Source organism: Dryobates pubescens, chromosome 12 (assembly GCF_014839835.1).
Source record: "Dryobates pubescens isolate bDryPub1 chromosome 12, bDryPub1.pri, whole genome shotgun sequence".
Taxonomy (NCBI): Eukaryota; Metazoa; Chordata; class Aves; order Piciformes; family Picidae; genus Dryobates; species Dryobates pubescens.
Genome location: NC_071623.1, coordinates 1,279,777 through 1,302,110, shown reverse-complemented (window position 1 = coordinate 1,302,110; position 22,334 = coordinate 1,279,777). Strand labels below are relative to the sequence as shown.

Genomic DNA, 22,334 nt, shown 5'->3' with positions numbered 1-22,334 from the left:
CCTGAGCTTTAAGATGACTTCCCATGAGTCAGCTCCATTATTTTACCTCAGAGAAAGTGTTGTCTGCCCGTGAAGACATAGGGGAATAAGAGTGAAGTAGTACTGGCTCAAACCTTCTATGGTAGCCTTCAGAAAATGCTTAGCTCAGAACTTTTCTGGCCAGCTGTTAAGTTGCAGAGGAAAAGACAGTTACTAAGTGAGTGTATTCCAGGTGACATTCCTCTTGGCAGCTTGGTGTTTTAAAAATGAATTGCTGACTGATAAATTTACTGCAAAACAGCTAACAATTTAACAGACAGGGCAGAACAGTCAGCCTGGTACATTTTGCCTACTATGACAAGTCAAGGTAGTTTGGTACAATCTCCTTCCACATGTAAATAATTTTGCACAGCTTTGCTTAGCACTGCTGCTAAAGGATAAGCAAAGATTGTGAACCACTACATTTCTGTCAGGCTTTCAGGTTTTTTCCTTTATTCCCTAATTTTCAAAACCTTACTAACTGCTTAATTTCCTACAACCGCCCCCTACCTTTCCAATAGACACAGCAGTACAGCCTCTAGTGAGAAAACCTCGAGAAAATAATCCTGTCCCCAAGGTCAGCCAACTGACTTCAAATAGAACCCTGGATAACGACTCACATTAACTCAGCTGGCCTGACCACTGCCTCACATTCACATACTCCTTTGAAATCTATGGAAGTGTTCTTCCCATTTTTTGGTACCAGTTCCAAAACCCTTGCTCTGCATTTCAAGGTTATGGAGTGACAGGTTTTTGAGTAAAGATCTCCTTTCATGCCACAGCACGTGTTGTCATAAATCAATGGGTCATTTTCAACTATAGCCCAAAGAACAGAGGAAGTATCAGATGTGTCCATTACTAAAGTAGAAATTTTAGACAGCCCATCACCAAGAAGCTGAACTGGAACTCAGTCAACAAAAGTTGATTCTATTGACCTCAAAGATATTAATGTTTTATGCTGCATTTTTGTAGCTCTAAGCACTTAATTCATTACCTGTTCAAAATATAGGGGAAAAGTCTGACAGGCAAATATAGAAAACATGTTAGTAAGACAAAGCATTGCATTCTTGTGCTGCAGGAAGCTCAGACAAATCACTGGGAAGCAAATGAAAAACTACAATCAGGTATTATATTACCAAGGAATGAAGAACACGCTTGTGCATGACTTGTCTCTGCAGCTGAATAGTGAGACTGCATACAAACCCCACATGCAAACCCCCTGTGTTGTAGCCTTCTTTGCTTGGGTAGGTAGTTCCAGAGGTTACCAAAACTGGTGAAAGCTTGCAAACATGATGTTATGAGTCTACTACAAAGTCTGGGACGTGAAGGTTAAGATTCAGCAAATTCCAGAAGAGTATCTCCTAGGTTTTTTCTCCTGCTTCACCATACCCTGTTTAAAATTTCTGAGGCATACTCAATACTACCCAAATCCCATACGTTAATATTACAGTTGGTATTTAATTTAATAGAAACATTATTTGTGACTGAGCATGACAGTAAATTAATGACTTCTATTTGTCACAGTCTCATGAAAACCTATCGTGTCATCCTCCTACCTTTAAAAATGCTAATCAGAGCAGTATATACCTGTAATGATACACACACATGCAAAGATCACACCGGTACTTGTTTGGGGGGCGTGGAGGGAAGAGAGAACAAAACAACAACAAAAATTGATTAAAGTAATGTGTAAGAGTTACACAGTATCTGAACCAAAACCTCTACCTAAGACACAATGCAAAACCTGTCCCTCTCCTCCAGGAAAAGGGAAAATGCTGATGTAACCATCATGGGGCTGATGTTTATGAAAGATTTAGAAAGGCAACAGTTTTACTGTTCTTTACAAAATCACTAAGTATAACAAGAGTTACATCAGCTGATGCCAAAAACACTAACAATAGACATGAACATTGGCATTTACTTGTGTTGCATACAAAAGTGACATGGAGCACACAAATGTATCTTCAGTTTAAATATAGAATAGAATAGAATAGAATAGAATAGAATAGAATAGAATAGAATAGAATAGAATAGAATAGAATAGAATAGAATAGAATAGAATAGAATAGACCAGGTTGGAAGAGACCTTCGAGATCATCGTGTCCAACCTATCATCCAACACCACCTAATCAACTAAACCATACAACCAAGCATCCTGTCAAGCCTCGTCCTGAACACCCCCAGCGACGGCGACCCCACCACCTCCCCAGGCAGCCCATTCCAATGGGCAATCACTCTCTCTCTCTGTGTAAAACTTCCTCCTAACCTCCAGCCTAAACCTCCCCTGGCGCAGCCTGAGACTGTGTCCTCTTGTTCTGGTACTGGTTGCCTGGGAGAAGAGACTAACCTCTGCCTCACTACAACCCCCCTTCAGGTAGTTGTAGAGAGCAATAAGGTCACCCCTGAGTCTCCTCTTCTCCAGGCTAAGCAACCCCAGCTCCCTCAGCCTCTCCTCACAGGGCTGTGTTCCAAACCCCTCACCAACTTCGTTGCCCTTCTCTGGACTCGTTCCAGCAAGTCAACCTCCTTCCTAAACTGAGGGGCCCAGAACTGGACACAGGACTCAAGGTGCAGCCTAACCAGTGCAGTGTACAGGGGCAGAATGACCTCCCTGCTCCTGCTGGCCACACTGTTCCTGATACAGGCCAGGATGCCATTGGCCCTCCTGGCTGCCTGGGCACACTGCAGGCTCATGTTCAGCCTACCATCGACCAGCACCCCCAGGTCCCTCTCTACCTGGCCGCTCTCCAGCCACTCTGACCCCAGCCTGTAGCTCTGCATGGGGTTGTTGTGGCCAATGTGCAGAACCCGGCACTTGGATGTGTTCAATCTCCTGCCCTTGGACTCTGCCCATCTGTCCAGCCTGTCGAGGTCCCTCTGCAGAGCCTCTCTACCCTCCAGCAGATCAACTCCTGCCCCCAGCTTGGTGTCATCTGCAAATTTACTGATGATGGACTCAATGCCCTCATCCAGATGATCAATAAAGATGTTAAAGAGCACAGGGCCCAGCACTGATCCTTGGGGCACACCACTGGTGACTGGCTGCCAGCTGGCTGTGGCACCATTCACCACCACTCTCTGGGCTCAGCCTTCAACCAGTTCCTAACCCATCGCAGTGTGCTCCCATCCAAGCCATGGGCTGACAGCTTGGCCAGGAGTTTGCTGTGGGGAACGGTGTCAAAGGCCTCGCTGAGGTCCAGGTAGACTACATCCACAGCCTGCCCCACATCCACCAGGCGGGTCACCTGATCATAGAAGGAGATCAGGTTGGTCAGGCAGGACCTGCCCTTCCTAAACCCATGCTGGCTGGGCCTGATCCCTTGGCCATCCTGTAAGTGCTGTGTGACTGCACTCAAGATGACCTGTTCCATAATCTTGCCTGGCACTGAGGTCAGGCTGACAGGCCTGTAATTCCCTGGCTCATCCAACCGGCCCTTCTTGTGGATGGGCACCACGTTGGCCAGCTTCCAGTCTTCTGGGACCTCTCCAGTGAGCCAGGACTGATGAAAAATGATGGAGAGCGGCTTGGCCAGCTCATCTGCCAGCTCTCTCAGCACCCTAGGATGGATCCCATCTGGTCCCATGGACTTGTGGGGATCCAACTGGCTAAGCAGATCACCAACTACCCCATTCTGGAACAGAGGAAGACTATGCTGCTCCCTGAATCCCTCTGCCAGCTCTGCAGGCCAGCTGTCTGGAAGACATTCTGTCCTGCTAGAAAAAATTGAGGCAAAGAAGTTGTTAAGTACCTCTGCCATTTCCTCATCCTTTGTTACAGCATTCCCCTCCGTGTCCACCAAGGAGTGGAGGTTGTCCCTGCCCTTCCTCTTGCTATTCATGTATTTATAGAAGGACTTTTTGTTGTCCTTCACATCAGAGGCCAGTCTAAGCTCCAAATGTGCTTTTGCCTCCCTAATTTTCTTCCTACAAGACCTAGCAACATCCTTAAACATTCCATGGGTTGCCTCCCCTTTCTTCCAAAGATGATACACCCTCTTTTTTTCCCTTAGTTCTTTTAGAAGCTCATCACCCATCCAGGCTGGCCATCTGCCCCGGCGGCTCCTCTTCCGGCGCATTGGCACAGCCTGATCCTTTGCCTTCAAGAGTTCCTCCTTGAAGTAGTCCCAGCTCTCCTGGACCCCTTTGTTTCTAAGGGCTGTTTCCCAAGGAACCCTCTGAGTTAGTTCCTTGAGCAACCTGAAGTCTGCCCTCCAGCAGTCCAGAGTGGAGGTCTTCTTGCTGCCCCTCTTAGCTTGACTGAGTACTGAAAATTCAATTATCTCATGGTCGCTGGCCCCTGAACAGCCTCTGACCACCACATCCCCACCAGCCCTTCCCTGCTGGTGAAGAGGAGGTCAAGCATAGCCTTGCCCCTGGTAGGCTCACGCAGCACCTGGGATAAGAAGCTGTCCTCCATGCACTCTAAGGACCTCCTAGACTGTCTCCTCTCTGCTGTGTTGAGATCCCAGCAGATGTCAGGCAGGTTGAAGTCGCCCATGAGAACAAGGTCAGGAGATCTTGAGACAGCCTTAAGCTGCCTGTAGAATGCTTCATCAACTTCTTCTTCCTGGTTGGGTGGTCTATAACAGACTCCAACCAGGATGTCAGCCCTGTTGGCCTTCCCTCTAATTCTCACCCATAGGCACTCAACCTGATGATCCCTGATCTCCATCTCAATGGCATCTAGTGCCTCCCTGATGTACAGGGCCACCCCTCCACCCCTTCTTCCCTGCCTGTCTTTTCTGAAAAGCCTGTAGCCATTAATTGCAGTGCTCCAGTCATGTGAGTCGTCCCACCACATCTCTGTGATGGCAACTACATCATAACTTTCCTGATGCGGCAAGGCTTCCAGCTCCTCTTGTTTGTTACCCAAGCTTCGTGCATTAGTGTACATGCACTTCAGCCGGGCCGCTGGTTTCACCTCTGGCTCAAGCTTATCACCCCCAGACTCCTGCCTGGGGGGACTGGTTTCAGCCCCTTCCCCCTTCGAATCTAGTTTAAAGCCCTATCTATGAGACCTGCCAATTGCCTTCCTAGAATCTTTTTCCCTTTGAGGGATAGGCCATTTTCATACACTCTGATCTTTCCCCTCCTCTGGGACAGATGTGCTCCATCTGTTGCCAGCTGACCTGGTGCAGTAGAAAGTTTTTCAAGATCGAAAAACCCAAAATTCTTTTGACTACACCAGCCTCTAAGCCACTTGTTGACTATGGCTGCTGTCCTGTTCCTTATGGTATTCCCTCCTGTAACTAAGGGTATAGATGAGAAAATTATTTGAGCACCTGACCCCTCAATGAGATCCCCCAGGGCCCTGAAGTCATTCTTGATAGCCCTGGGAGTTCTGGTTGCAACATCATCATTCCCTAACTGCATAACTAGTAATGGGTAGTAGTCAGAGGGCTGCACCAAACTGGGCATCCTTCTGGTAACATCCTTGACCATAGCTCCCGGGAGGCAACAAACTTCCCTGGGAGTAGGGTCTGGCCGACATATGGGGCCTTCTGTTCCCCTCAGGAGGGAATCACCAATGACAATTACCCTCCTCTTTTTTTTAAGGGAGCAGGTCCTGATGCCAGGGGAAGGCTGTTTAGCCTTAGGCTGCTTTGCCTTAGGCTGTTCAACCTTAGGCTTTTTAACCTTAGGCTGCTTTGCCTTAGGCTGCTTTGCCTTAGGCTGTTTTGCCTCAGGGAAAACCCTAGATGGTGTGTCCTCCATCAGAATCACCTCACCCTCGACCTCCAATGCCCTGTACTTGTTTTCCAAGGGCAGTGGGGAAGGTGATGGGAGACAAGGAGGTTTAACCTTGCATCTTTTGAGAGGAACCTGCGTCCATTCCCCTCTGCTTTTTGGATAACCAGCCTCTGCCTGGGGGGCCTGCAGAGCCTGCTTATTCAGGTTCATCACCCTTCTACAATCTCTTACATCTCTAAGTCTAGCAACCATTGAGCAGTTGTATGCTCAATTTTATTCTTATAATATCTTTCTTAAATTGATTGTGCTCCTCCAACTTGTGTACTCTCACCTCTACATCCCAAAAGTTTGTTCAAAACCTTTCATTTAGCACACAAAAATCTTTACCCAATTTACAGTTTGTACTAATTCATTGACAGTTTAGACATATTTTCTTCCTCAGCTAACAGTACACAGACATCTCTTACTTACCTCTCAACACTTCCTTTATTCAATTCCTCTCACAACTCACTCTAGCCTCCTTTATGTCCCTTACCTGCATGTTTTCCTCATGCTACAGTCTGCTTTTCTCCCACTTATTTACTCCAACTACTTGAAAAAAAAAATGGAAGAAAAGATTATACTTACTTGCAATATTCTCCAATAACTGAGTCCCAACTACGGACTCAAATGTAAACCCCTTGCATTCTACAAGTGCAGACAATCCCTGAAACACAGCAACGGTTTCTAAGACACCTGAAAACATCAGTGTGCTGCAAAACTACACATAGAATCACCAAATGGCAGGGGCTGGAAGGGACTTTTGGAGATCATATATCCCAATCCCCCTGCCAAAGGAAGATCACCTAGGGCAGACCACACAGCAACACCTCCAGGTGGGTTTTGAAAGTCTCCAGAGAGTGAGACTCCACAAACTCTTTGGGCAGTGGGTTCCAGTGTTCCATCACCCTCCCAGCAAAGAAATTTTCCTTGATTCAAGGATTCACAGATTGCATTGGGTTGGAAGAGGCCCTCAAAGGTCATCTTGTCCAACCCCCTGCAGTCAGCAGGACACCTCCAAATAGATCAGGCTGTCCAGGGCCACATCAAGTCTGATCTTTAACGTCTGCAGGGACAGGGCCTCAACCACATACCTGGGAAACATGTCCCAGTCTTTTACAATGCTTATTGTAAAAAACTTTCTCATTATGTGTAGCCTAAATGTACCATGCTTCAGTCCAAAACCACTGCCTCTCATTCCATTGCTACCAGCCCTTCTGCACAGTCCATCACCAGGCCTTCCTGTAGGTCCCCTTCAGATATTGAAATGTAGCTATGAAGTCTCCCCAGAGCCTTCTCTTCTCCAGTTCTTTCAGCCTGTCTTCACACGAGAGATCCTCCAATCCTCTGATCACATTTGTGGCCCTCCTCTGGACCTGCTATAGCAGCTCCATGTCTCTCTTGTGTTGGGGGCCCCACAGCTGGACACAGTACTCCAGGTGAGGTCTCACCAGAGCAGGGTGGCAGAATCACCTCTCTTGATCTGTTGGCCATGCTTCTTTTGGTGAAGCCCAGGATGCAATTTGCCTTCTGGGCTGCAAGTGCACATTGATGGCTCATGTCCATCTTTTCATCCACCAGTACCCCCAACTGTTTTTCTGCAGGGCTGCTCTCAGTTTCATCATTCCCCAGCCTGTAATGATATTGAGAATGGTCCTGGCCTAGGTGCAGCTCAGTGGAGCTCATCACACTATGCTAGAGCAAAAAATTCCTTGCTGTATTGTCTCATTGTGGTATATGACAACATTTGCTTCTTGCTAAAGCAAAAACTCATCACTGTGTTTTCTCATCATAGTGTATGGCATCATTTGCTTTGTCTAGGATTTCTGAAGGTTGCATGGGACTGCATACAAAATGCAGAACACAAAAGTAGTTGTAACAGACTGAAATTGTATCTAGGAATACAAAGCACTGAAAAATTCTGAAGGAAAAAAAAAGTAACCCATAAAGTTGAAAATATGCTGAGATTAATAAATGTTACATTGCTTGTAACTCTGCCCTGAGGGCAGAGACACAGAATGCATTTTATAAAAACAGATCATTAAGGTGCTGAGGATAGACAATTCTTATTTCCTTCTGGAACAGATCACAAGACATAAAATAACTACAAATGAAACAAGACTTTTCACTCAGAAAACCAGTATTCTCTGAGCTCATTGCAGAGAATCAGGTAATTCTATGCCACATACACAATAATTAAGAGATAATGTCATCTAGTGTAAAAATAAGTGACATACAATAAATACAGTGATATCAGAACTAGAAGCTGATACAATAGGTGTTAAATGCTTCAGTATACTGTATCTTAATTAAAAACTGAAACTACAAATTCCTCTGACATTTTGTTATGTGTATTTGGTGGGTAGAAAGACAAGACAAGGTTTGGAAATGTAGCCATTGGTGAAGAACTGATGGTTGAACTTCAGAGAGTAAAATTTCTCCTGTTCCCCAGACACCTGGCCACACAAAGTCCAAGTATACCAGATCCCTCTAACGCTTTGGGGACCTCTACACATTGTCAAGTGCCTCCTAGAAATATGTACTAAGAGTTCAGTGAACCCCTGTGAGACATTAACTGGAACAACAAACTTTAATCTATAATGGTGAGTGCAGGAAAGAAAACCAAACCATTTCAATGTTTTCTCTAAATGTTTAAACTGGTTTAATGACATTATCATATTTATAATGTTTTTCTGATTTAGTTAACTTGATGTAATTTAACCAGATGCTAAAATCTGTGTCAATCCTTATGTAAAACATGAAAGTTTTGGTTTAAGTTATAAAATTTAAAATGATTTGATTTTGTGACAAAAGTAGTCATAACAAATTCCTGCAGCAAGTGATTTTTAATATGGAATTTTATGATGTGTAACACTTAGAATCGTATTTAAAGTAAGATAGATTCATAGCACTCATGAAAACAAGAGTAGGGCATAATAATATGTACTCATGTAATTCTCACATCTGTTACTCCTACTTAAAACAGGCTCCTCCAGTCCTGCAAACAAGGACAAGCCTACAGACTATCGACAAGTCTATATCCTTGCAAGGATATCCAACCAGGTATAACAGACATTCACTTCCAGAGTGGTAAAATGTCAAAATCTAGACATTAAAGCAAAAATGGTGAGTGACTTACCCCATTTAAAGGAAATGTTTTCCATCCTAGTTCTCCAAGGGCAGTGGTAGTATCAAGCAACACAACTGAAAATGGAAAAATAGAATAGTGTGTTTGAGCTATTGCTTGGGTAAGACAAAAGAGTTAAGAATTAAACTGGCATAAATTGAACTAGCCACATCAGCCAGCTACCTCTGCTGAAAGCTATTAAAGCAATTAAAATGTTGGCGTATAAATACAAATAGAATCTAAATATTTATGCTTACATTTCATTGCCAAATGTCTCAGAAGATGTGACTTATACAATACCTTAATTTTTTCACAGAAAAAAATTACCAAATCACCATATTCTCTCAATGGTTACTCAGTGAAAGGTGCCTGAATAAGCCTGCAGATTTTTTGCAATCCATTGCCTGGAAATCTAGAAAGTCTGTACATGAATTTACACCTTGAATTAAAGAAAAGCAGAGGTTCAAAATTAACATGTTTTAAAAAATCCCATGAACCTCTCAGAAATAAGGTTACACAATACACAGGTTGTATAATTCAGAAAGAACAAGGAAAGACCTAACAACTTTGGAGCTGATATTTTAGCTGGAACACCACAGGGCTACTTATGATTTGCATTACTTCTGTCATACTCATTCTGTTTTCTAAATAGACAGAATACAGCGCACAGAATTAACCAGGCTAGAAAAGACCTTTGAGATCACCAAGTCCAACCTGTCACCCAACGCCACCTAATCAAATAAACCATGGTACCAAGTGCCTCATCCACTCTCTTCTGAAACACCTCCAGGGATGGTGACTCCACCACCTCTCTGGGCAGCACATTCCAATGGCCAATCTCTCTTTCTCGGAAGAATTTCTTCCTAACATCCAGCCTAAACCTCCCCTGGTGCAGCTTGAGACTGTGTCCTCTTGTTCTGTCACAGGTTATCTGAGAGAAGAGACCATTCCCCACCCGGCTACAACCTCCCTTCAGGTAGCTGTAGACAGCAATAAGGTCTCCCCTGAGGCCTATATGACAGGATGTGCATTATTGTATACTACAAAATATTTCTGTATTAGTACAGTAAAACACATTAGCTTCATTTTTCTCTTCCTTACACCACTGCAAAAACTACACAAAACACAGGTTATAGTGATAAGGAAGCTGACTCTGAACAAAATATTTAGTACATGAGACATTTTACCTACATGTACCACTGCCCTCTAATGGAATTGTTTCATCTGACCCTCTAATTCAAGAAACATATTTAGGATTTAAACATAAAATTAAATATTGTGTATGGCAGTTTATTTTAATTATCAATTTGGTGTGTTTTGAATGCTCAGTTCCTCCTTAAAACCCACAAATTCCAGTTCTTCTTTGGATGGTTAGATGATGGAGAAAAATAAAGTTTGGAACATGACCCCGCTCTCCTTGCCTTTGGGGGGTTCATGCTGTGGCATATCTTCCACCTCTTATCAATGTACACCTATCCGTAATAGGTTTCTATAAAGGAATACAGCAGCAGCAGAAGCCATGATTTCTTTGCTTTATGGAAAAGACACATTCACATGGTAACTGTATGAGCTCTCCAGCTTATTAGAGGAAACCTCACCTAGCATCACAGTATCGCCAAGGTTGGAAGAGACCTTGAGGATCATCGAGTCCAACCTGTCACCACAGACCTCATGACTAGACCATGGCACCAAGTGCCACATCCAATCCCCTCTTGAACACCTCCAGGGACGGTGACTCCACCACCTCCCTGGGCAGCACATTCCAATGACGAACAACTCTCTCCGTGAAGAACTTTCTCCTCACCTCCAGCCTAAACTTCCCCTGGCACAGCCTGAGATTGTGTCCTCTTGTTCTGGTGCTGGTTTCCTGGGAGAAGAGACCAACCCCTTTCTGGCTACAACCACCTTTCAGGTAGTTGCAGAGAGCAATGATGTCTCCCCTGAGGTTCCTCTTCTCCAGGCTAAGCAACTCCAGCTCCTTCAGCCTCTCCTCACAGGGCTGTGCTCAAGGCCTCTCCCCAGCCCTGTTGCCCTTCTCTGGACACGTTCAAGTGTCTCGATGTCCTTCTCAAACTGAGTGGCACAGAACTGGACACAGGACTCAAGGTGTGGCCTAACCAGTGCAGAGTCCAGGGGCACAATGACTTCCCTGCTCCTGCTGGCCACACTATTCCTAATGCAGGCCAGGATGCCATTGGCCTTCTTGGCCACCTGGGCACACTGCTGGCTCATGTTTAGGCGGGTGTCAATCAGCACCCCCAGGTCCCTCTCTGGGAGCTCTCCAGCCACTCTGACCCCAGCCTGTAGCTCTGCATGGGGTTGTGTGGCCAAAGTGCAGCACCTGGCACTTGGACTTGTTGAACGCCATCCTGTCGGACTCTGTCCATCAGTCCAGTCGGTCGAGGTCCCTCTGCAGAGCCCTTTCTACCCTCTAACTGACCAACATCTGCTCCTAACTTGGTGGCATCTGCAAATCTGTATCTTCCTTTCCCTTTTGTATTAGTGCAAATTAATCTGAATGTGTGTTGACTTTTAACCTGAAACTTTTCAGCAAATATACAGTCAGGTAGCAACCTCAACTTTAACCAAATAAAAGTTTAATGATTTATTTGAAGAAACTAATGATATTTTTAAAAGGATGTTCAACAAAGGGGAATATTCTGCTCTTTACTTCTTTATGACTTCACCAGTGTGTGATGCTGTGTGAAAACTTGAAGATAAATGAAACTTTTTTTTACAAGCTCTATTTCACTTCCATAATACGGAATCACTATCTCCTCTGAGTGCATTGCTGACTTCTGCTTCCTTAGAAGCAGTGCTTTACAGCTCTCTTAGCATTTTGTGTTTCCATATGGCTACCATACTCTTGTTGATGAATTAGGAAAGCATGTTCCCATTTGGCCCATGATGCTGCAAGTTTCCCATGTAAACCTTCAAGTCATAATGCACTGGGGATCTGTCACCTCCCAAAAAGTTAAGCCACTTGGTTTAGATATTTCATTTTCATAGGGAAGATTAAATGCTGACCTGGTTTATGAGAGTATTTCAGTTTATCTTAGGAGGTTTTCTTCTCTTCATTTCTCATACCCTCCTCTCTCCATCCAGCAAACATGGACTGTTTGTAACTGCCCTTGGGTTTTGGCTGTTATATCTTGCTATTAGCAAACACTATTCTGATAATATTTTAATAGATAATTTTAATAGATAATTAAATAATGAAAAATACTTTATGTTACTGCTAAACCTATGGACTGGCAGGCAGAAATTAACTCTTTCTACAACCATTGTCAGAGAATTAAGTGTCATTTCAGTTTTGCAGATCTTGTGGTAGCAGGACCGTGATTTAAAATGGTCCTCAAAAGGAACACAGAAATAAACCCCACTACGTTTCTGATTTAATTAATTCCTACCCTGAATTAATCAAGGACTACTTGAAGGCTCAAAGCTACACATTAAAAAAAAAAAATAAACCAAACTCAGAGTAAATTGAGCAGTGAAAACTGCACGTTTTAGTTGAACCATGACCTAGTATTTCTGGTATACATGATCCACATGATCCCCATCAAATAACTGAGTTTTGTTAAAACACAATTTTTGATGCATCTTGCATACCCAGCCTCTTGTATGCTCACATAGTGAGAAGTGAATCTGCATGAACCTCACAAGGTTTAATAAATCCAAGTGCAAGGTCCTATACATGGGTCCAGGTAATCCCCGGTATCAATACAGGGACAGAGAGCAGCCTGTCAGAGAAGAACTTGAAGGTGTTGGTGACACTGAATGAGAACTGGACCTGAGCTGGCAATGTGCATGTGGTGCAAGCCCAGAAGGCCAACTGTATACATAGAATACATAGAACAAACCAGGTTGGAAGAGACCTTCAAGATCATCGCGTCCAACCCATCAACCAATCCAACACCACCTAAACAACTAACCCACGGCACCAAGAACTGCCTGCAGTTGAACTGCATCCAGTGTGACCAGCAGATTAAGCGAAGTGACTCTCCCCATTTACTCCACTTCTGGGAGACCTTATCTGGAGTAGCATGTCCAGCATAAGGACATCGACCTTTTGAAGTAGGTCCAGAGGAGGATCACAAAGATGATCAGAGGGCTGGAGCTCCTCTTCTATAGCGAAAGGCTGAGAGAGTTGGGTTTGATTCACCTGGGGCAGACTTTGGGGAGACCTTATTGGGGCCCTCCCTTATCTAAAGGGGCCTATAAGAGAGATGGTGACAGTATTTTTAGTAGGGTCTGTTGCAATAGGATAAGGGGCAATGGTTTTAACCAGAAAAAGGGAAGATTTACACTGAGGGTGGTGAAGCACTGGAACACATTGCCCAGAGAGGTAATAGAAGTATGATTCAAGATCAGGTTGGACAGGGCTCTGAGTAACCAGATCTAGTTGAAGATGTCCCTAGTCACTGTGGTTGAGGTTAGACTAGATAGCCTTTAAATGTCTCTTCCAACCCAAAGCATGCTACAATTCAATGATTCTAGATACTATCAAACCTGTTAGAACTTCAAACTGGAAAATTCAAACAATCACTGGCCAGAACTCGAATGCTATCACCTCCTGAGTCCAAAATGAAAATTATAAAAATCAAAAGGCTGTTTCTAACAGCACTTCACTATACAACACAAAAAAATTATTAAAACAAAAAATGTGCAAATACTGACAGATCAAGTAAACACCATGTTTACAGCAAAGAAATACAAACACCAGTAAAGTGGTGAAACCAACAGGGCCAGCCATACAAATGAGGACATGAATAAAGTAATAAAATCCTCGCACACTTCAGTGATTTGGAGATATCTACCATGATAGACTTCAGTGTGTGACTGAGATACCCAAGCTATCCTTAAATGAGATAATTAAGAAGCAGCCTATCCCCAGCAGCACAAACCTGATGGCAGACAAGTCTGCACTGCCAAGAAGCTTCCAACTTGCTGCTCATTGGCAAAAAAAATCACTGTGCTAAACAAATTCAGCCTAAGACAAATGCCCTCGTGCATACAGCTGCATTGCATTCAGGAATGAATGCTGCTCCTCTGACTGCAAAATAGTAAAAGTTTCAAAAGAACTGGAAATTCACATGCAAAGAGATGGTGGGCACTACATGTATGATGCTTACAATGAGAAAAAAGCTAATAGAATAAGGAAGCTATACTTAGTGACCTTTGTCCTAACATTTACTTATGCAGGCATTTCTATGGCATATAAATGCTGTAAAAAGCCCCATTCCTCTTACATGAGACTTAATGCCAAGATGCCATTATGGACATGCCATCAGCTGCCAGCATAAACAAACGTGTGTATCCAGAATTACTGCAGTGAGTAGCAACTAACTTAATGTTATAAATAAATTGGTTGCAAACAAGCAACGTTACTGTCATTGCTGACATCCACGTGTAGCAGTTTCTCGAGGTGACATAGAGGGTAAAACTTGCAGAACGAACACGAGTGAAAGAGTGTAGGTCTGCCATTACAGTCATGTCATGAATCACAACAGACTCACAGATTTCTTTGGGTGAGATCTTAGATTTAGGACCTGCATGTCCTTCCCTAAATAACTGAGCCAGGGATACTGTTGTGCAACGATAATATGCAGTTGTGAACCTATTATTTTACTTATATGCACTTGGAATTTAAGTGTTTGGGTTTGTTTTCCAGCACATACTTCAATAGCTGTTACATTAGTATAAGTCATTATGGCATATTGAGCTCCAGTTACCTTTTTTTTCTAACATGCCTTACACTGCTATTATTAGACTTTACAATGGAAATTAATCTTTTCGGAGGTTTCCCCTAATCCTGAGGGAACTGGTTTATTTAAAACTATGATACGCACTGCTGAGGCCACCCACTGTGGAATTCTAATTCTAATTCCCAAATACCATTCTGAATATGAACCCTGCAATCTTACCTGTACAATCAAGGACAAAACCTTGATTTTGGCCAACTTCATCTATTATACTCTACCATCAGAACAGGTCATCAGATCACCCATCTTGACCTCCTGTTCATTGTGTAATATACTTCAGGTACTCCTACAGAGGGTAAGCCAAATATTTGCAAGGAAAACAGAATGACAAACAGACCTTAATTTCTTAAGACAATTCTAGTAACTCAGGGAGCTGCAGAAGAACATCAGGGCATAAAAATCCCAACAAAAAATGCTGAAACTCAGAAGACGATAACTTGGCAAGATTGCAAATCCGTTCTCCCCAACACATCTCACTCAGGTGGCAGCTGCTGGGCCAGCAGAAACTTTGCAGGTGCCTGTCTTGAGAATGGGGATCATTTGCTGCCTAGCCTGGTAATGTGCCCTATTTGTGTGCTTTGCAGCTTAGCCAGCAAACATGTCATACACTCAGGTGCTACTGATGCCCTGTGTGCATTGGGTAAAAGATGCCCAAGGAAAAGATGGAAAGCTTCACTGTCATCCAGAAGGGCAGGCATTTATGACAGATGATACCCAGAAACAGGCAAAACTGGATTTTTTTTTCAGTATTCTCTGAGAACTTACTGACTGTAAACAGTTTATAAAAGAAACACACTGAGCTTGTAAAACCTCTCCCTTCCAGCCCTCAAGAGACTTGTTGCTCTCTTCTGAATTGTCTGCACCTTTTTTTCCAGGTGTTGTGGTCTTTTTCATTTTTAGAAATAGGAACACCTTCACTATTCTGAAATCACTCCTTCTAATTTATTTTAAGGTAAACCTGACTGTAGGGAAAGATTTGCCTTTGTTCGAATTAGAGAAGGCTATGTTTAGTCTGTGACTCAGAGAAGAATGTAAACATCCTCTAACCGAAGGAGAGAAATTAGGCAGAATTCGATTGGATGTGTTAAAATACTGTTTTGTCATTTTAACCTATTGTATGCCTTAATTACAGGCATGCCAATAGAAAATAGCCAATTAAGATGTACACCTATGCTTTCAAAAACACTAGATAACTTTGCTGTATAACCTAATAAACGTCTTTGCCTGCTTGCATCTTGTCCTGGAAGCTGTGCTCAGGGTGATTTGAACACCTATACGACAACTGCTGACCCCAATGGGATTTCACAGTATCACAATATCACCAAGGTTGGAAGAGACCTCAGAGATCACCGGGTCCAACCTGTCACCACAGACCTCATGACTAGATCATGGCACCAAGTGCCACGTCCAATCCCCTCTTGAGCACATCCAGGGATGGTGACCAGAAGCCCTGATCCTCATGGTGGACTTGAACCACCCTGTTATCTGTTAGAATGATAGCACAGGGGAGCAGAAGCAATCCAGAAGGTTCTTGAAGGGTATTGGTGATAACTTTGTTTTCCAAGTGATTGAGGAGCCAATGAGGAGAGGTGCTATACTGGATTTTGTTCTCACCCACACAGAGGGCCCAGTGAGGAATGAGAAGCTAAAGGGCAGCCTTGGCTGCAGTGACCTTGAAATGGTAGAGCACAAGATCCTAAGGGCAGTGAGGAAGATGCACAGGAAGCTTGCTACCCTGGTTTGATAGCAGACTTTGTCCTCTTCAGGACAAAGCAGAACTTTCTCCTCACCTCCAGCCTAAACTTCCCCTGGAGCAGCCTGAGACTGTGTCCTCTTGTTCTGCTCTCCTCTGAATTGTCTGCACTCTTTTTCCCCAGGTTTTATGGTCTTTTTTGTTTTTAGAAATAGGACCACCTTCACTATTCTGAAATCATTCCTTCTAATTTATTTTAAAATAAAGAAACCTGACTATTTTTACATCCTGTTTATATATGCAAGGTCACATTAACCTGTTTTACACTTCAATTGTAGGCAGCTATTAATCTATCAAAATCAGTGTCCCTTACAGAACCACTCCCTCTTCATCAGTTATTGTTCAGCTCGGGTTCCATTTTTACTCCCGAGTGTACAGAGATTCATTTGTTTATATTAATACAAATTTTACTTTTAATGTTTTACTTCATGTTTAACATTTACTAAATTATCAAATCTATTCCCTGCTTGTACACCCTCTTTTTTTCTTTACTTACTTGTTGGCTATTGATGTTAGTTTCTGTATTACTAATGGAAAATGCTGAGCACTTAGGATTTTGAATGTTATTCAAAGAATATGCCACATTCTGTGATTTAATAGTCACTGAAAACTATTTCAGAGTTTCTTAGACCTTAGTTTTTTTAAAATCTATTCACTAAGAATTTCTGAGCTCTTTACTGTCAGAACAATTTGTGGTATTTTGGCATACTTTGCTAGATCTAAGCATGTTATTTCTGTGTCTTGTCTGCTTGAGGAAGACAGAAAGAAGAGGGAGATACACAATATGCTAGTCAACCTTTGGCAATTAATGTGTAATTAACAGAAAAACTATTTAAATGCTTAGGGGTTTAAAGTTTGGTTATTTTTGGTTTTTGTTTCTTTTTAAACCAGGTCTGTTTTCCATAAAACAAAGGAAGTGGCGATCATTATGTACGTATCAACCGAATCCATTTCCACTACTGTGCGTGCAACAGCTATCTGGTTTAGGCAACATTAATGAGCTGCAGTAATAAAGGATGAGGAACACCTGGTAAGACAGCAGTATATAGGAGTCATAGCAAATCATGGAGTAAACAAAGTATTGACAAAGCTGTTTGACTGAGATAAACAGGATTATATCCAGCAAAACATACAGAATAATCCTTCCTCTCTCCCCAGAATTTGTAAACCTTCAGCAGCAGCGCTGTGCCTGGTTTGCAAAGGCACCGCAGGATCGCAACGGGAATGATGAGATCTCTGGAAAGGTCTGACCTCTGGAAGGCCTGAGTGCAATCATTTATCTTGGAGGTTAAATTAGAAGGACTTCCCACTAAAAATCTTCTATCGTGCAACACATTGTTTAAAGCAGAAGAGAATAATCTGTTCTTTATTAATGGTCAAAAAGGAAGAAAGCATTTAAATGAAAGTAAACAATTTTATGTTAGACTTCAGCAAAATCCTTACTCCCCCTGTAGCTGTAAAGAAGAGGCATAGTTGTAACTAATTGGGAAGCCAGGGCAAGGCTTTTAAGGCACCTTAAATACTGTCAGACCTGGTTTCTACATAATCTCATGCTGCCTTGGGGTAGAGAGAGGAAGCTCAATGACTTCTCAAATGTGCTCCAATGCTGTGATTTTTATAAGAAGTTACCTGGTTAATGGTGCCTTTCTTTTCAAACCAGTACTCTAACACCTATGCTCTTCCAATATTCTTGAATTCTCTGAGTCCCCAAACTCATTAAATTTACCATCAGTAGCCCAGAGATATCCTCAGCCAATTCTTTCACGGCTCTTGGAAGAGAATTATTTATGCCAGATGGGAGTACTTCATATTCCTCCTGTGAAGTGAATAAATTACTAAATTTCTAATTTTCTCAAGTCTGAACATCTTATTTTCTTCATCTTTCTAAAAACTATTCAATACCATTCATACTAACATTTTTATTCACAATACAATTGAGAAATTCCCATGATCCTGAGTGTTCTAAGATTTGGCCTTTACCTAACAGGCTTAGCTTCTCTTTTCCATTTCCTACACTTCATATTTTCTCATGTGCATTCATTTCTACATGTAGCCTCTCTTCTCCATTCATTATTATAAGAATTTCTATTTCCTGTTTCTGCTTTCATATTACCTCCAATGTAGGTTAAGTGGTTGTCTGAACCTGGCCTTTTTATGTTTATCACTGATTTCTCAATAAGAGTTTTGGAAAGGATTTTCCACTTTGACCTTTTTCATTTTCACACTTGCACACTGACACAAGCACACAGTTAGAATTTCCCCCTAATGAGTAAGAACTGGCCTGAACCATTGCTCCTGTACAAACCTGATGTTATGCTGGTAACGTTATTAAACAGGACACAATACTTTTTATGTTTGATAACTGCCCAAATTAACTTGGTCTCACTTTCAGTTACAGGAGGGCTCAATAAGCACCTTCAGAAATTAACCCCTGCATAGCACCATAGCACCCACTTTTCTAATTTGATCAATTCTCTGTTTCAGTCTTACTATTCCCTACTACTAGTGGGTGGGGTTTTTGCATAAAATGACACTACCCACTGTTTTTATTCAACCACTTTTCTTAGAGAACCTTATTTCATATTTCTTAGCATGGTAATATTTTAAATTAAATTCAAATTTATGCTTTTTGTTACATCATTTTGTACCTTCCTATACTTTCACAGTGCTCCTGCTATTTCAGAGCAAATGACTATTCTTTCTCTACCTTACATGCAAGTGTGCAAGTTCTCCTCAGTGGAAGGCTGCTTTAATCCTGCTACTGCATCTCTTACAAATTAAGGCTATACTGTCATAAAAAAAAATAATTCAGTTTTATATCCCCTTTTTCACATTGCCTTTCTTCCATTCTCACTTGAAAAGTCAACACGAATCCCTTTATTCTCATGTGGTATTATTAGCATTGCCAACCACTGCAGACCCCCCAGTGAGAGTTACCTCACTGGATTAAGTGTTAAATAGAAGAGAAAAAAAGGACAAAGCTCTGGTTTGTTCTCCTCTTATTATTTGGTGGAAGAGTTTATTGAATTTGGACTATGAAATGCCTACTTTTATGCAGCTGTACCATGTAAATAAGCAAGATAAATAAACCAAATGCTGTACTTTGTTCCTGTTAGGTAAAGCCATAAGACACCACACTGAGAGATGTAATTTATGCAATAATTAAAAATGAAAGTGTAACTCATATATCTACTGAGAGAGCTGGTGGAGGCAGAGGCAACTGATTCCAGCTGTATCTTCAGAACCATTATTCCATATATTGCCAAATCCCTGAAACTAGTTAAATGGAACTAATAGAACCTCAGAGTTATATGGTCTTTCAATATGTTATTACATATCACTTTTGCACCTTATGTGTTCCTTTCTGTTTGCAAATTATTTGCCAAGTATTTATTTTAACAGCATATATTTTTTGACAATCAAACTTCATGAAGGTAGAAGGAAGAAATAAGTCACTTGATTCACAAACCATTTGGATTTTTATATTTGTAATTGATTGTATGTAATTGATCCCAAATTCTGTCAACACATTGCTTTAGAAGAACAAGTCATGATCATATATAAACATCCCCCTCACTTACATCTGCAGGAAAAAAAAAGGCAGTTTTACAATTTTTTCCAAATAACAAGGTGTGTAGCCATGGAGATAAAAATGGAATGTCCAAGGTTGGAAAGAACCTTAGAACTAATCTACTCCAACCTCGCCACCACGGGCAGGGACTCCCTCTCAACTAGATTTGGCTGTTCAAGGTCTCCTAAGTCTCATCCATCCAGCCACAACCTCCCTGGGCAGCCTATTCCAGTGTTCAGGAAGTTCTTGTATTGAAGAACTTCCTGAAATCCAGTCTAAACCTTCTCTTCCTCAGCTTAAAATCATTCCTTCTTGTTCTGTCACTGGACAGCCTTATGAAAAGTCCCTCTCCAGCCTTTCTGTAGGATTCCTTCAGGTATTGGAAGACAGCCATAAGGTCTCCCCAGAAGCCACCTCTTCTCCAGGCTGAACAACTGCAGTTCCCTCAGTCTCTTCTCATGGCAGAGGTATTCCAGCCCTTGGATCATCTTTGTGGCCCTCCTGTGGACTCATTCCAACAGCTTTGTTTCCTTCTTATGATGGGGACACCAGAATTGGACACAATATCCAAGGTAGGGTCTCACAAGAGCAGAGTAAAGGGAAAGAATCACCTCTTTTGCCCTGCTGGCCACACTCCTCTTGGTGCAGCCCAGCATACAATTTGCCTTCTGGGCTGCATGGGCATGCTGGCTCATGTTGAGCTCCTTGTCAATCAATACACTCAAGTCACTTTCTTCAGAGCTACTTTCAACCCACTCTGCACCCAGCCTGTATCTGTGCCTGCGATTGGCCTGGCCCATATCCAGGACCTTGCCCTTTGACTTGCCCTTGCCCTTTCAGCCCTCTCCTCAAGTGAGTCCACCACACGGCTTGGTGTTGTTGCTGAACTTGCTGATGGTGCACATGATGCCACTGTCCATGTCACTGACAAAGATGTTAAACTGCATTTGACCTAGTACAGATCCCTGAAGAACTCAGATTTTCCTCTGTTCTTCACCTGGACACTGAGCCACTGATCACAACCCTTGAGTCCATCCATCTAGCCAGTTCCTTATCCATCACTCTAAACAAATGATCTAATGTGCATTTCAGCACCTCCAAAGTCTCTGTAAAAGAGTTTATGGAGAAATAATACTCACAGTTGACATTTGAAATTCTACAAGTAGGCCTAATCCATTTTTGGACTTCTACAGCACCAAGGGACTAAGAATTTCCCTTCTGTCAGCAGCTGCATTTTTTCAAATGGCCTACTTCATGTCTGAATTCCCTTTATCTGCACAGAACTATTGACACTAGCCCTGTAATTTTGGGCAGATAGTTGTAAAAGGACCCTTCTGGAGAAAGCTCTTGGCTTTCATATTCAGGGCAGGATACACACCAGTCCTTATGTGTTATTTCAATACTAAAAAGCCCATAATTAGCCCATACAGTCAGCCTCTGCCTAGTGCATTTACCATGGATTATTTTTAGTGTTGTTATCACTTGCCTTTCTGAAAGCAGGTCAGTGCATTTGGAACAAGCAACAACTGTGGCTACAGCCTGTCAACCTTTAAGTTAATTTTAGGGTTTAAAGTATCAACCACAAACATTTCTTACTTTAATAAGATCATTTTTATTTCCTTCTTAATGCCACATTATTGCAAACCACACAACTGCAATACTTCAAACACCTATCAAAATGCTCTGATAGGTAATTATTATAATTTATGGTTTATAAGCTCTACCTAGCCCATTGAACATACCTGCAACTTTTATCTCTGTTCAGAACACAGACAGATATTCCAAAGAAAGAGGAGAAATTAAACAGTTTATCAATCACAGGCACGTAACACCAGTTAATAACAGATATGTCCCTTCCCAGTAAGGCAGGTTGCATGCTTCCTTTCATGAACATCAGCTGCAGCCTTGGGAATCAACCTGATGCACTCAGTGGCACCAACCAAAGCGTGCACAAAATATACCTGTTTGCAGATAACACTGTATCCTGGGTTTGCTGGGACAGAAGCATGGGCCAGCCATGGCCTGCAGACACCAACAGTTTCGAGTCAGCCAGGACAACTGACCCAAGCTGGCTCACTGCTGTATACCATAACATAAAATACCATCCTCGCTAAAACAGGGGAAGGTTACTGAGAAGAGAGGCTCCTCCTCTCCCTTTTGTTTTTCATCCCTGGAGCAGCTTGCTGATCATTCTGTGTCTTTCTGCCTGCTGTAAATTCATTGGACTTCTATAACTTTGTGTACTTTATATTTGCATTGGTATTAGTCTGGCTGTTTCATTGCAGATTCACAAATTGCATTGGGTTGGAAGGGGCCCTCAAAAGACATCTGTCCAATTGCCCTGCAGTCAGCAAGTCCACCTCCAACTAG

General features: G+C 42.4%; 1 protein-coding gene across 2 annotated transcripts in view; it reads right to left on the bottom strand.

Moving 5' to 3' along the window:
- LOC104301781 (ephrin type-A receptor 6) overlaps positions 1 to 22,334 on the bottom strand; it is a 641,386-nt gene that overhangs the window by 592,178 nt on the left and 26,874 nt on the right. The window contains exon 2 of one of the 2 annotated variants that reach the window (XM_054165754.1): positions 8,888 to 8,952. In XM_054165754.1, the coding sequence (XP_054021729.1) occupies positions 8,888 to 8,952 (65 nt within the window). Of the gene's footprint in view, positions 1 to 8,887; positions 8,953 to 22,334 lie in introns of those variants that run through there. The other variant, XM_054165755.1, reaches the window with a different exon arrangement.